The sequence below is a fragment of the Strongylocentrotus purpuratus genome, unplaced genomic scaffold (assembly GCF_000002235.5).
Source record: "Strongylocentrotus purpuratus isolate Spur 01 unplaced genomic scaffold, Spur_5.0 spur5_scaffold_15, whole genome shotgun sequence".
Taxonomy (NCBI): Eukaryota; Metazoa; Echinodermata; class Echinoidea; order Camarodonta; family Strongylocentrotidae; genus Strongylocentrotus; species Strongylocentrotus purpuratus.
Window position 1 is genome coordinate 13,740,503 of NW_022145600.1, and position 16,041 is coordinate 13,756,543.

At 35.6% G+C, this 16,041-nt stretch overlaps 1 protein-coding gene across 1 annotated transcript in view; it reads left to right on the forward strand.

The window, feature by feature from the left end:
* Positions 1–12,249, forward strand: part of LOC100890995 — a 22,412-nt gene extending 10,163 nt beyond the window's left edge. Inside the window, exons 2-9 of the mRNA XM_030985630.1 lie at positions 491–658; positions 1,591–2,833; positions 4,218–4,383; positions 5,024–5,258; positions 7,168–7,241; positions 7,915–8,037; positions 8,328–8,595; positions 8,678–12,249. Coding sequence (XP_030841490.1) covers positions 1,598–2,833; positions 4,218–4,383; positions 5,024–5,258; positions 7,168–7,241; positions 7,915–8,037; positions 8,328–8,428 — 1,935 coding nt within the window. The 5' untranslated portion in view covers positions 491–658; positions 1,591–1,597 and the 3' untranslated portion in view covers positions 8,429–8,595; positions 8,678–12,249. The remainder of the gene's footprint in view (positions 1–490; positions 659–1,590; positions 2,834–4,217; positions 4,384–5,023; positions 5,259–7,167; positions 7,242–7,914; positions 8,038–8,327; positions 8,596–8,677) is intronic.
* The last annotated feature ends 3,792 nt before the right edge of the window (positions 12,250–16,041 follow it).

The window sequence follows — 16,041 nt, forward strand, 5'->3', positions numbered from 1 at the left end:
GAGAGAGAGAGAGGGGGGGGGGGCAATGGTAGGAGAAGGAGAGTTGAAGAGAAAGAGACATACAGACAGAGAAGGGGTAGAGAGAGAGAGAGAGAGAGAGAGAAATTTAGAGAAACAAAGATGGAAACAAAACAATATAAAGATATTATACATCACGTCTTATCTGTTTTTCAGCCAACCAATTAGATCATTAGTACCGCAGACATGCCCAAGCTTTTTTGTATGGTATCTTCATCATTGTGTTGCCATGCCGATACAAACCAGGGAAGCCCTGACTTTATTCTCTTTTAGGGCATGTGGTCCCTCGTGAATAATGGATTTTCCTTCTCACCCACCCTCCCCCCCCCCCCCCCCAATCAATGTCAGTTTGTTATGGAACACTGTTGTCATTGTAAACTTGCATGTTCATGTACTCTACTGGTTTATTACTATTATATCAAAGTTTAAAAAACTAAGTTCTCTATTCATTCTCTATTGTTTTCTCTTGCAGGTAAAGATATTGCTGTATTTGCTGAAAAGGACTAATTACAGAATCGGCTGGAAGGAGAGCCCCATTCACATCATTATTGGCAAACTTTGCTGAAGTGTAAGCTAGAGTGAAGAGTTTCAATGTGAGGGCTGGACCACCTAGTGCACTGTCAGAGGAAGTGGAGAACATGTAAGTCTTGACCCTTAAGTATAGTAGTCAGATACAATGATGTTCCATCATGATCTGTTATTCAAATCTTCAATGTTGTCAAATGAAGAAATAGTTGGTTATGTCTTATGATGAGTACAAATTAAATAGGATGTAGTCTGGTCATCATGTGTCATTGTGCTTCACAATCTGATGTAATTATCATTGTTTATAATTAAAGGGAAAGTCCACCCTGAAATTAAGTTAGTTTTAATAGGAGTAGAAAAATGAGAGAAACAAGTCAGTGAAAGTTTGAGAAAATTCCGATTAAAAATAAGGAAGTTAGGATTTTTGAAGTTGTGATCAATCAAACACAAATTGGCAACTCTATGACGTATCATGCGAGCTCAACTTCCATTTGCTCAGTACTAAAAAAATCTAAAATTTTCATTTTCCCTCAAGAAAAATATCAACCATACATGCACCCTAAATATAATAATTGCAAATATGTTTCTATACTCCCCCTGCAAGGAACAAATATATATTCCGTCATCAATAACGAAGAAAACATGATTTTATGGAATATTATGCACAAAGCAAATGAAGGAGAGCTTGTATAATAAGTCACAGAGTTGCCAATTTGTATTTGATTGATCACAACTTCAATAATTCATAACTTTCTTATTTTCATTCAGAATTTGCTCAAACTTTCACTCACCTGATTTTCTTATTATTCTGCCTCTATCGAAACAAAATTATTTTTGGGGTGGACTTTCCCTTTAATTTGATTATGTTTCATTATTTTCATTATTTGTCTCTTCTCATGTACTTTCATATGTTTAATGTATCTACCTTGTAAGGCGCCTTGAGCATCCCTTAGGGTGGATATGTGCGCATTATAAATGTTGATATTATTATAATGCCAGGTGTTGAATCGGCTAATATTCACCAACTATTTTTTTTTCTTTCTTCAGTTCAACCATGGAGATGTATAACGACTACGGTCAGCCAGACATTTTTAGCAACTTGACAAATCCTGAACATGCCCTCCAGTCTCCGAATGCCCTCCTGCTCTCGGCTTCACAGAATATCTTTATGTATGAGCAGGATAATTACAACCCATCCAGTACTAAACAGGAGCCGGCCCCGGCTAAACCCGCCTGTTTGAGCCTCAGTGACAATGTCTTTGAGTTCCCCAACCCGGAGGAGATGGCCCAGCTGGGATGTAGTCCAGTGGTGGACGATTGCTGGCCTGAGACGCCCCTCCTGGCAGGGTCCCTTGATGGCTCCCTCAACGATAGCGGCTTGTGCTTCAGCTGGGATTTGAGCGATGACGACCAGGAAGGGGTTTTCCCGATTGAAGCCAGTCCGTTCTGTTCTGCACCGACCCTGGCAGAACTGAACCTTGAGGATTCACAGTCTGTTGATAATGACATGGCTGTAAAGAGGAAGGCAGAGGACCTGTCGGTCCAGTCTTCTACAGCCACGATGCCATTGGGCAAGCAGGAGATGTCGTTGTCACCGCAGAGCTGGAAACGGGTCAAGACAGAGGCTGTGGAGTTAGCCAGTGTAGAAAAGAGGACCAAGACATCTGATGGACTTAAAATGAGTAGCCCAAGACCAGGCTTGTCCAGGAAATCCTCCAAAACAAAGACATCGAGACCTCTCATGCCAAAGAATGGCAGAACACATAATGAGACCTCCAAAGTTCCTGCAGATGCAAAGAAGTCTGTTTTGTCTCTCAGGAAAGTGCATCCCTCCAAGATAGATTTCACAGAGTTATTCTGGAAGCGCTACAGGAGCAGAGAAACGATTCCGTCCCCCACCAAAGAGATGTCTCGCAGTGAACTGCTAGCCAGGACTCCTAACCCATTTGGCAACAGGAGATTCCTTGGAAGGAATGCAAATCTGAAAGCCAAAACCCAGCACCACCCACCAACCGCCAAGTTGGCCCAGACCCCTAAATCAGTTGCAAGGACAGTCAAGTCCAGGACAAATCACAAGGTCAGGACTAAGAAACTTAGTGCAGTGGTCCAAAAGAAGACCAGGAACATGATGTCGTTGCCCTCTCTCACTTCAGACGATTCGAGCCAGGACAGTCTCTGGAAGGATCTGAAGGTATTCATGTATGGTGATCACGACATCAAGAGGAATAAGAAGAAAGATATCCCTCACAGGACTCTAAGTCTGCCTGAACCTGATATGAAATCAGAATCGGTAAGTACATCTACTTACTATCCTTACCAGACCTACATGTAGTCATGTTCTAAGATTATCTGACACATTTCTCGAGTGGAACGATAATCATTTGTTTGTACAGAGTACCATGGATGTATATATTTTTGTTCAAGTTGCAGATTATGGGATTTGGAAACAAAAGTATTGACTTTTCAGTGTATTGATTTTCTTTTTAGTCTTTGCTATTTGAGTTTTATTTTATTCCACTTAATGGAAGAAAAATTTATCAACTAGATTGATTTTATTATTAAAAGGAAAATTGACCTGTTGGTATTCTACTAAGCATACTAAAGTTAGCACAGATGTCAAGCACCTGTATAAAAAAAAATGGTTTTAATCAAATTAAATTGTTACAGACTAATTTGTGGTCTCTCTCTAATTGGTGTCAAAATTAAAATGAACTTCAGTTTAATTGGTTCTTACATTTCCTCTAAAATTATATAAGAAAGAAAAAAAGTAAATCTCAAACATGCTGATTTCTGACCTCCATTTGCCGGAGTTTTATTTTGATATTGCATTTTAGTTATTAAAATAATCAAAATGCAATGGCCTGTCAGTGCTTAATTGGTAGTGTTTTATAAAATGGTGAGCTGGAAAGCCAGCTGGCACAAGTGGGAAATTAACATTTTATGTCTTTGCTTATTAAATCATATTTGTGTTTTATATTGTTAAAAGGAAAGTAACTCTGATGTTAATTTTGTTGTTGTTCAACCTGTATAATTTTGACACTTGGGAATCTCTAACAGTGAAGTAATGGTGAAAACACTTTTAGTTATTAAGTTAAATATGATTATTATGTACAGGATAAATTAATTCAATAATTATATGGTTAGTCATGTACTGTTCCATTATAAATGTCCAGAACTGTGATTGGATTACCTCATTGATGAAGTATTAATGATCATTTTCTAGATTTCTATATTGCTTGATATAATATTATGTCTCTAAGCACTTTTTTTATTACCAACCTGATAAGAATTTGAAAGAAGTGCTGCTTCATGCGATGTAGGATTTGTTATCTTCACATGAAGTTCTGTAGTATTGTATTGTATTGTATTGTATTGTATTGTATTTATGCATGGGGGGAGGGTGGTTGCCTTGCAAACTTATATTTGTAATATTGACTGATATTTAAAAGTTAAACATGTAGGAAGTTTATATTTCAAATTATACAAACTCGTTTCCAACAAACTTGAATGGATGTATGACATATATAGCTACATCATGTCTTAGTTTAAGATTGTTTGGTTGAGTAGGCGTGTAGTCTTGTACTTGATATAATTAAGGGCTTGTGGTTCTGGGGTACCATTTCGTTTGAAGAATTACTAAATGTTTGATATGTTATTGAACATGTTTATTACAGAGTAAATCACCTCGGACCAACATGAGCAGTGATCCAGGCTTTGATTCTCATGACGAGGGTCTGGGCAGTGAAAACGAAGACCATGATGACTTTGGGAGCGATGATTCTGATGATGACGATGATGATGACATCCCTGATGATGGCAGTGATATCTCGGATGACCCTGGTATGTCAAAAATGAAGATCTGAATTTTTCCTTTTTGAATAAATGTGGTTTAATTTACCTTGGAACTATATATATATTCTTGCTATATATTTCTACAATGTGTTATGTATTACAACCTCTCAATGTGCTTCAAAAGGAGTCTCTATAAACAGGAAGTCTTTAAATAGAGAACAGTTCCTAGTATTGAAGATTTCAAGGGGACACACTATTCAAGGGAGACAAAAAAGGTGACCTTTCTTCATAGTTGCTAATGCAGTTTATTAGTCTGTACTGCTTAAAGGATGTTGTGAAAAAGGGTTGCAGTACAAGAAAATGTCTGATGTACGTAGAAGAGCACAAATTATTTGATGTTGATTATATCTTGGGTTTAATATTTTAATTTTTGCCCCCTTTCCACAGGGTTCCTTTATTTAATAATATCGTTCACATACACAAGAAGAGATATATACATGCAGAATTTCAAAATGATATTCTTGGCTATTCAAAATATGATAATAACATACATTTATAGATATAGTTACAAATTGCAGTTCATTTTTAAAATATCACAGATTTACTTGGCAAAATAATTGGTTTTAATATGTTTAGCTGTCATGGGTCTAACTCTTGAATCTTTTCTTCTCTGTGTCTCTGACCAAAGGGTTACCATCAACGAGCACGAAGCACTCCCCTGGTTCCTTGGCCACCAGACGAAGACGGGTCAAGACGCGACGCAGCGAGTACGACGACTTCACCCCGAACCCTCGTAAGCTCCTGAACATTGGCCACGAGCTTAACAAGCTGAACCTGACGATCAGCTCGCTGTGTCCCGGTAACGAGGCATCCAACGATGAGAAGAACCAGACGAGAAGGGAGAAGAACAAGTTGGCATCAAGGTAAACAGTTTATTCCTGTTCCTGGGGAGGGGGGGGGGTGGGATGTTTCACTAAGATCCTAAGTCGAACATATCTCTAAGTTGGACTTAAAAATTATGGAAAGCTTTTAGCATCTTTGAAAATATTTTGTAACAATTATTTTAGAAGGCATAAAATGTTAATTCAAATCATTCATATTTTCTATCATCAAGGAGATTTCATGTTCTTGATGCAGAATTTATGAAAAGTAAAAAATACTTGAATAAATGGCTCTCCATAATATTTAAGTCCAACTTAGAGTTAAGTTCGACCTAGGATCTTTGTGAAACACCCCCTGATGTCATATTCTTTTACATGACATGTGTTAGGTAGAGGGACAGATCAAGGTTAGAGAGTCAGGCAAGGGTAAGATCTGACACAAGGTGGAGTTCCTTGGTGCCTCCTCAGGTAACAAAGCCATGAGAGAGAAGATCTCTGCCTTATGTGAAATGGCAAGTTACTTTTAGTGAGAAATGGGCAAAAGAGATAAAAATATCCAAAAAGTTAAGAATGCATGAAATTCAGGATAAGACTAACACGGGAACCTTAAATTATCAATCAGGGAAATGAAAGCCAAAGAGAAACTGAAACAAATGAAGATCGATCGAGCGAGAGAGGTAGAAAGCCAATGTTTGTCAAATGATGCAAAGTCATCCCCTGTGGAAAGGTAATATCGATAATTATTAACCGTATCAGACATCTGAGCAGGGCAATTTTTAAATGTTATTGCCCTCAAGGTTTGATGGATAAGTCAACAAAATTACAATAAGTTAGTCCGCTCAGAAAAAGTCAATGGGATTTTGTGTGTAATTTGGCGGGCAATATAGGTTATACAGAAAACAAATGCGCAAATATTTTACCCCGCTCAGAAGAGTCAATGGGATTTGTGTGTAATTTGGCGGGCAATATAGGTTATACAGTAAGTCAATGGACAAATATTTTAGCCCGCTCTGAAAAGTCAATGGCAAAATGCGTGTTAAACTAGTGCGCAATAATATAGTGCCAGTTGTAATTTACATCGCGCATCAGCTATTGTAATTTACATCGCGCATCGTGTATTAGAAAATGCGCACTTTGCGTGAACTCCATTGTGACGTAACAATCACACCCTAGGCAAACTGTTTGCAGTGTATCGAAAATCTGTCAAACACTGGATGAACAGTGCTGGTTTGACAATGTTTTTGCAACTTCTAATGCGAGGAAACCCTGTGTAGCCTACATAATTTAAGAGTATAAGATAGTAAGAGTTTCTTGTTTGCTCTAGATGTCTGATGTGGTTAATAATAGTAATATTGACTGCCTAATTCAGGGCAATACGACTTGTCATATATCACCCTCACCTTCGGTTCGGGCGATATATGTCGTATTGCCCAGAAGGCAGTCAATATTACTTAAATATTGACTCTTTTTTTATCACACTGCAATCTATGACCACTGTACTTTTTTGCATGAGTAAAATATATAACAATTTTTCAAATTATTAAAAAACTTGTTCTGCACAGCTTCAATGCAAACCTATATATATGTTTACATATTTGTTTATATCTCAAAATCCTGAGCATTTTAGAGCCCATTTTTTCAAAGTTGCTTAGTCTAACACTAGGTTTCACAATAATAATGCAAATTTTAAATTCATAACCCAATCCTGTTGAAATATTACCAAAACTTTGTATTATACCTTTAATGTTTTATTGGAAACGGGCAATTTAGATTTTTTAACTCTTAGTCATTACCATTTATCTTGTGTGAGTATTTTCTATTTCATTTTCTTGGTTACTTTATTGCCTCATATTTCTAGTGTGAAGTGGGTTATATAGTATCAAAGTTTAAGCAATGTGAGATATCTCTTGTAATTGCCCCATTTCCACCTCTCATCCTCCCGTCACTCCAGGGCATGCAGGCTGAAGAAGAAGGCACAGCACGAGGCGAACAAGGTCAAACATTGGGGACTCATTGAGGAAGCAAGTAAGAGATCACTTTCATATCTCCCTCTCTCTCTCTCTCTCTCTCTCCATTTCCTCTCCACCCCCTCCCCCTCCCCTCTCCCTATCATGTAATGATTTATGTATCACAAGACTCTTCATCGATTCACCGAAAGTGAATATATAAATATACTTTTTTCAATCAAAGTAAGGAACGACATATTTATTGCTGTCATATCTTACCAATATTACCCCCCCCCCCCCCCCCCCCTATTTTATTATGATACTATTCATTTCATCCTACTAGTGAAAAAAATCTTACATTTAGATGTTTTCACAATATGGTGAAATGATACATGTTTCTTTTCTAATTTTAGTTTGTTTTCATACATAATCATGAAATCATTAACATGTCAATAAATATCTTGCACATTGTGTATTCTATCATGAATAATATGAAGTATGCTAGTAAGCCCTGCATTAATAGTAAATCATGACCTGGGCCTTTTCCTCTTTTTCTACTTATATATCCTTTTTTGGTTGGTAGTATCTAATTATCTATACAATTTGATGTATTTATTTACTCCCTTTGTTGATAATCATTGTTATAAAGTGATATTGAAACCAAAAAATGAATGTATTTACACAAATGTATTCCCACTTGGGTTTGATATCAAGTATCATGTACTTAGTGAGAGTTCCTTTTCCGTTTTCAGAGCAATTGAAGCTTGTTCTAGGGAGCATGAGGAAAGAGATGACTGGTCGTCTAGAGAGACCCAAGGCATCATGGGATTTCAGCCTTGGAGCAAAGCTGGATCATCTCATCAAGAATTCACTTGGTATGTTCAATTCCTCTCCGTTTTATAAATGTCAATTGGTATGTGGAAACCGTATAACTGAAAGAACATGAGATACAAAAGTAGGGTTTTGTAGATTGGTTACTGAAAAACAGAGTCGCCTTCTATATTTGATAAATTTGATTGGTATGGAAGCCTTATAAATGAAAGAAGCTGACAAACAAAATCCTTTGCCTTTTTTCCAGTTACATTTTTTTCATATCCACATTTGATCACATCCACACTTCATCTAATTTAAATAATTTTACACGTGTTTCTTCCTTCCTTCGCAGGTCACATGGTGTCCGGGCATACATCCGAGTTTGTGAACTCCGTCTTGGAGAAGACCGCCAAGGGAATCCCACTCTCACATTTGAAGCCAAAGGTCACTTGAACCTTGACCTGAACTTTGACCCGTCTCCCTCTTGGAGAAGACGGCCAAGGGAATTCCACTCTCACATCTGAATTCAAAGGTCACCTGAACCTTGACCTGAATTTTGACCCCTCTCCGTCTTGGAGAAGACGGCCAAGGGAATCCCACTCTCACATCTGAAACCAAAGGTCACCTTGACCTGAACTTTGACCCCTCTCCGTTTTGGAGAAGACGGCCAAGGGAATCCCACTCTCACATCTGAAGCCAAAGGTCACCTGAACCTTGACCTGAACTTTGACCCCTGTACCGTTTCTGTACTTCTTCTGATCAATTTCTTTGTTATGTTTGATGAGTGGAGCAGCAGAAATGTTTGTTGTAAAATGTGAACACAAGCTAAATATTTCAACCCAAACAGGAGAAATGGTCTCTAATATTCATGTTTGTTCCTGATCAAGAGTTCGTCAATATCTTATCCCATTTTTTTCAGTATCCCTGAAAGCATAGTTTAGATGTTCGCTATAATTCTTCATGTAAGAATAGGGCTACTGTTATATTTGTTTCTTACAAGTTGAGAAATATTTATTGGCTGTAACATACGTCCCTTTGTGTATATCCCGTAGTACTTGTGAAATTAAAAAACAATACACTAGAAAGTAGACATTATATCAGATGGAGATTGTAATGATCACATACAGAAAAGATTTAAATCAAACATGATTACTCAGTGATGTGTCCAACATTTTCGGAGGACTTTTCAGCTTAACATAATGTACAAGTACTACAGAATTACATGTTTTGTTCTGATAGTTTCCATTGGAAATCTTGTTAGAGATTGTGTGCTTTTTGTACATGACAGATGCCTGCCATATTCAGAAGGCATGTCACTTTGATTTTTAATAAGATTAACCATAAATTAGTTGTTTTTGTCTAATTATTGCAGAGTGTTGTTTTCCCAAGCCTGTGCCCCTGCAGTAATGATTTGACTTTTGATAGAAAAGACATGCCTACAGTGTACTGTGAAATGGCGTGTGAAGCAAACGACTGATGTTTGTGTTTAATTATGGCAAAGTGCAGTTTTTTTTAAGTCTGTCACCTTTCGTTCATTATGTGACTAGTAGAAAGGACATGCCTGTAGTGCATTCTAGGATGGCTATAGGATCATGTAAGGGGGAAGAAACATGAGCCATGTGTATAGTGTTTCTTATCCCTTCTGAAATCAAGCTGAGCTGTCGAGTGTACTATATATACTCTGCACAAATGACTATCTTTAAAGTCTGAGCTTCTTACCCTGCTCAAAGTGCTTTGCCCTTAACATGATATTAACTATTTCCTGTGTTTTAGTTAGTAACTAACAAACCCTATGTTATTATATTCTATCCCTAATCCCTCCAAAGAAGATTTGATCAAGTTCAATTTGCGTGTACTCTCCTGATAACACAAGAGAGTCAGCATAGAAATTCTGAAGATGATATTTTTGCCTGTGTAGCAACTATAGATTAGAGAGTTGATAATTTGTTATTTGATCAAGACCATATATATATATACATATATATATAAAAGTGCGAGAATTCTTGCATTTCTTGCTTACTCATTCATGAGGGTCCATGATAATCGTGCTCCCGTCCCATGAAATCTTTGGTAAAAAAGCTTTAAATACCATATATGTAGTCAGGAATATTAAATATTTGATTGGAGTTTATATATGATGCTTAATTATGTAACTTGCTAATAAACATAAAAGTAAATACTATCATATTCTTGTTAAAGTTAGTGCCTTAGAAAAGAAAAGGAGAGAGTATGATCATGAATATAGAGTGTGTTTTTTATCAGAATATCCTTCCTATACATTGTAGCTAAAAGAGGGGGGTTACAAACATTTTGAGTAACAGCCTTCCCCCTTTTCGAATGGGGGGGGGGAGAATATAATTTAAAATCTGTTATGATGGTAATTATAAAAAAAAGTAGAGAGACTTCATTTATTGATCTTATTCTGATCTGATCCCTCTCATAGGAAGATCAAAGAAGTTGAGGAAACTAATTAGTGTTTACTAGCTTTTATAGTGTAACAAAAAGTATTAATGAAAAGCAATATACATGTATGAAACAAATGGTTAAATTAGCTGTAGCTAGAAAAGGTGTTTAAAACAGAAGACATATTTTCTGACTGGTCATTGCTGAACATTTTAAGAAGTAAAAGTAGGTAAAAGTCGATAGAAAACAAAGAAGAAGTCATATTGATGTAGATTATTGGTGGTGTCATTATAATATTTCAGTATTTCCTTTATTACTGCGGGCAGTGATTGTGTATAGTTCCTCTTCGCCATCAAAGACATACAATTGGTGCTAAACTTTCAGATTATTTTAACTGTTAATAGTGTGTAAAAACTATAGGGGCGAAATGGGTTTCTCTATGTTACAGAGTTAAGTGAATCATGTAGATTTGGTGTGATTTGATGTGTATTTTTTAAGTGTTTTGTATCCTCTTTTTAAATTGTAATCATTTTCTTATCCTCTTGAATCTAATGTGAAATATTGTAGATGTGTAAAAGGCTCTTTTAAAAAACTTTTTTGTGAATTAATTAGCTTTTCAATTGTACCAGCAGCATTTTGAAATCTGTCTGGATCTCCACAAGCCTACACAGAAATACTTTTATTGGGACTATAGTTGAGCCAATAATAGATGTACATCCAAATCTTCAACAACTACAAGATAATTGTTTTTGTTTGGATAATTGTTCCAGAATTTTGGCAAATACATTTTCACTGTTAGGAATGTTGATGAAAAAAAGCTCTCTCGATAGATATAATATTTTACCTTGTTACTCAGAAATGTTGCTCTTTACATTGAAAGAGTCTCAAGTGAGACGACAGACATTTGGTGTAGTCCATGCTTTGAGTATTTACATATGACAGTGAAATGTTAATGTAATGTTCAGTATAATCATATACACATCTACACTATATAATGTTTTACATGGATATCAGTGTATTGGTGGCAAGCAGTGTACCACATGTGGTATGTACATGTCTAGCTATGATTGTGTATCACTGTATGTGAGCGATGGTCGGATTATATGACTAAGTTAACTGGTGATGTATCTGTTCCTCAGCTTTGAAACGCATTAAATGAAATCCATACCACTTGGAAATTCTGTAGCCAAAATGGACTCGGAACTGGGCTTGCTGACTCTATTTTTCAGTTGAAGTGCAGTGTTGTTGTCTTTTCTTTTAACTATCTTGACAACTGTATTCAAGTGATGTCAAAGTACTTTTCACAAATTGTCTTGAGTTTCATTTTGTGGCACACTTTAAATTTACTCTGAATATTATGTGTATAAATTCACTGACAGTCGGTCTATACATATTGTGGTTCTTGTAATTTTTTTGAAATTTCAAATTTGTTGAGTGTAGTAATTGTTAGGTTTAATATTGATGTAGAGTTTATGTTCTGTAAGTTTCTTTTAGATGTAGTGAAGGTTGTGTAATTTGGAGTTGTACTTTTTGGAAATGAGAATTAATGCATAAAGTAAGTAGTTCATCTGTAATCTAGATGGTTGCATGAGGCATAATGAAGTTAAATAATGATCTCATGATTAGGTATTGGTAGAGCGCCTTGAATATTTTACGTATGAGCTCAACATTCAATAATCAGAAATTACATTGTATTATTGTTATTCCTGTTATCATTATTATTATTATTATTATGTCACTTTAAACTGCAACAGTCATATGAAAAAAGTAGCATTCATTGCGACTCTTAAGAATTCAAATCTGGAATTTGTTCTTATGTGAGCATATTTCTGAATATATTAGGTTACAGTATTCTGTGGCCATTTAATCAAGTACATGAAGGTAATTTCTATTGTATATATAGCCTGCACCATAAAGGTTGAGGCGAGGCTCCTCTTTCACACCTCAAAGAAGAGGAAAAGAACTATTTTAGTTTTATGAAACATACCTTTTTTTTCAAAGCCTTGTACACACAACACACATGCATGATAAACCCAACAACCGTCAGCAAAATGAAATGACACAAGCGTAATGCACTTCATGTGTGTGTATCATGAAACATACACTCAGATAAGGAGCTACTTTTTTAACCCTCAGTAATTTTGAGTAAATGGCTTTTATTTACTTTTTGTTTGATATTTTTATTCATTCATTTATTTATTTATTTTATGGGTTAACCAAATCATGTGTGTGCAAGGTCCGCGGTTCGAGACCCGCCGCGGCACTAATGTCCTTTGGCAAGACATTGATCTACATTTGCCACACTCGACCCAGGTTGTGTAAATGGGTACCTGGCAGGAATTGATTCCTTGAAATGCTAGAGCGCCGCAATGGCAGCACAGCTAAAGCCGGGGTAATAATCTCCAAGTTTGGAAGCACTTAGTGATTGTAATAAGCGCTATATAAAAACTGAGTATTATTATTATATTATTATTATTTAACACATTATGCCTCTTGCTATGAAATTCATGAGTGTAGGGTGAAGGAGATAGTATTTTCAATGTGTGTGACTGATCTTAGACCATGATGTATATAATAAACTTTAACAAAAACACTCTTTGCTAGAGTAAGCTCAGGACCCGACGGTGTACAAAACTACTAGAGTTGGATTCAACTTATAATATGTGATAAAGCTATATATAGATGTTATATAATATAAACAAAGTGTACATAATATATATTTCACTATATATTTCATGTCCAGTTCAATATTCATGAGACCTAATGGCAAAAATAAAAGTATCTTTTGGTTGCTGCACCAAACTTATTTGAGTACCAGGTAATATGTTTGTGGTGTATTCTTGGGGTGTTATTGAAGAAGATACAAATCCATCACTGCAGTGCCAGGGCTGCATTGACAATTCAGTAGAAAATTTCAAAAATGAAATACATACAAAATTACATTTAAGAGAAGGTACTGTAACAAAGAGGGAGGGGAGAAGGAGAGAGAGAGGAAGGAGAGAGAGATGGAGAGAGAGAGAGAGAGAGAGAGAGAGAGAGATAAAGAGAAACAATGAGAGATGAGATGAGAAATGAAACGGACAAACGTCATAATTCAAGTTAGAATGTATCTATAAAAATATTTTATTAAAGTATACATGCATACATTTGATTATTCAGTCAAACATGTGAATATTAATGCAAAATATGTCATCAACAATTTCATTTATAGTTGGATTTTAAAAGATAATTTCGATAGAGATATTCAATGCACGTAGCCTTACACTTTGAAAGAATGAAATGAATTACAGTTATAATAAGCCTCCAATAATGAAAAAGAATAACAAGGTAATTATCTTTACACAAACAATGTGTATGTATCACTTACATATTGTCATGAATAAAGACAACAATTAGAAAGATAGGAACTTGGAATGCTTTATTCACATGCTAATTCACATGTTCAAACTGAGAGAGTCACATAGCAACTTACGGTAGAAGTAAAAGGATCCACACTTGATTTTCTGCTGGGCTCAACACTAACAAGTACCGGGACACATAGGTGCATAAATTCCAAGCCCGGACCCACCAAATTGTGAAATTTTCACATAGGGCTCATGCCTACAAACAGACCATAAAAAGTTCAATATGGAGCCCTTTCATAAAGTTAGTGTGAAGCCCTGTTTGAGAAAAATAAAGGTCAGGTTTTGTGGGGGTCTTAATAAAGCAGAAAAAACTGTTTTGAAGCCAAAATACAAGGATTTTTTAACAATTAAATAAACCATGATTTCTCGAAATCCATTCTTCATAACAGAAAATATACTACTGATGTAATTTCACAAATGCATGTCATAAAAGATGTTGGATGGATACAGATGTCACATGAAATTTGGCTACGAGATTGCACTTATCTTACAGTAAAGAATCGTTCTTGAACTTATTTTGAGCTGAATAAAATATGGAAAAGGAATACTTTTAAAAAATCACTACAGATGTTGTGTTACATTCTTCTATTACTTTGAACAACAAACCATCTATAGTACACCAGTATGCCGCAACACATACAATTTAAAAACAATTGAAAACTACATGGTCGTGTAGTAAATGGTGAAATCTACCATATGAGAAAATTAGCCAGAGCAAAAAGTCCTTACAAAACCTTACTCAAATAAGAATTACAGAAAATGATTGAGAAAGAAAGTACAGAATTATATTAAGTGATGATAAACAACATGGTCTAGATATCATGAGCTATTACATTCTTAGAATTCCAACTAATACTGACTGTCCAATAAATTATTATGAGATGTACTTGGTAAGCCTTAACTTCATACTCTTGTACTCCTCATCATTCATATCTAATGAGTTCTAATGTAGGTGTCCACTTAAAATTCAATGAAAATATGCATGATTCATGTTTTTGCATCCATAAATTCTGGGAGGTAACACAATTTCACAAGAGCACATCCTTTTTTTTCTCACTTCATTACTGTATTCTGAATTGTCTGAAAATTCCTATGCCTCATTAGTATGATGATTTTCATTAATAGTCATGATCATTTTAATTACTTATTCCAATCAATACCATCAATTAAGATAAGTTCAACTTAGGATCTTTGTGAAACACCCCCAGGGCACATGGAATATGATGGTGATACATTGAGCTATGTTCAGCTATGGTATAGGCCTACAAGTGTTCAAATAGAATACACACTCATAGGCTCACAGCTTCATACACACAAGCTCAACGTCACATGCGACATAGAAAACATCTTAGAATACTTATGAATTATTTTCATGATTCCTTGGCGGGCTCTTTCCGTGTGGATAAGAGATAGGGAGGCCATGAAATAATTAAAGATAAAGGTGATTTCTGGTCATAAAAGGTTACAAGGTTATGGAATCATCAAAACGATAAGAAATGTGGCCCAGTCTTGGTAAAGTTACAAGCACTGTACACAGAAAGATGTATATGGGACGACACAAACATGTGGCCTAAAAATCTGTCCCGATTTTATGATGTTACATCGTGCCATATTTAGAATATGAAGGCATTTGAAGAGCCATGCTTTTCAGGGAACATTTTTTTATCTCATGTTCTTCTACACTTGCATAATACAATGATATTGATAACGATCACAAATAATTGTTCACCTCTTCCCAGAACTCAATCTTCTCTTTAATCTTTAGAAGTAATCTCTACCAAATTTGTTTACATGATTATCTTACCCACCTTGCGAACTACCGCCCATCCCCTTTTTTATTCCTTCCTCTCTCACAGCTGTCCAAATAAAAAACAGTACAATCAACATGTACTATTAGGAGATTATGAGTGTTATCATGGCTGTCTTTCCCAATATTAGAATACAAGAGGACAAGCCAAAGATAAATTGCAATCCACATCTAAAATTGTCCAAAGTTAATATCAGACAAATTATGAAGTAAACTGACAGATTTTACGGTTACCAATTTAATAATTCATTCCATACCCTCCATTCCATGAATGTACTTTTTATCCCAATAGATTTAGTTCTTACATGTTTATCACATTTTCTTTCTCATTATCTATTACGATTCAGTTTTTGTCATGTTACTTGACTCCGTTACCATACCATGCTTACAATGTAATGTTAATTTGTTCAGTTATGTTAGTAGTATTGATTTTTCTTGAAGTAATCTTGATT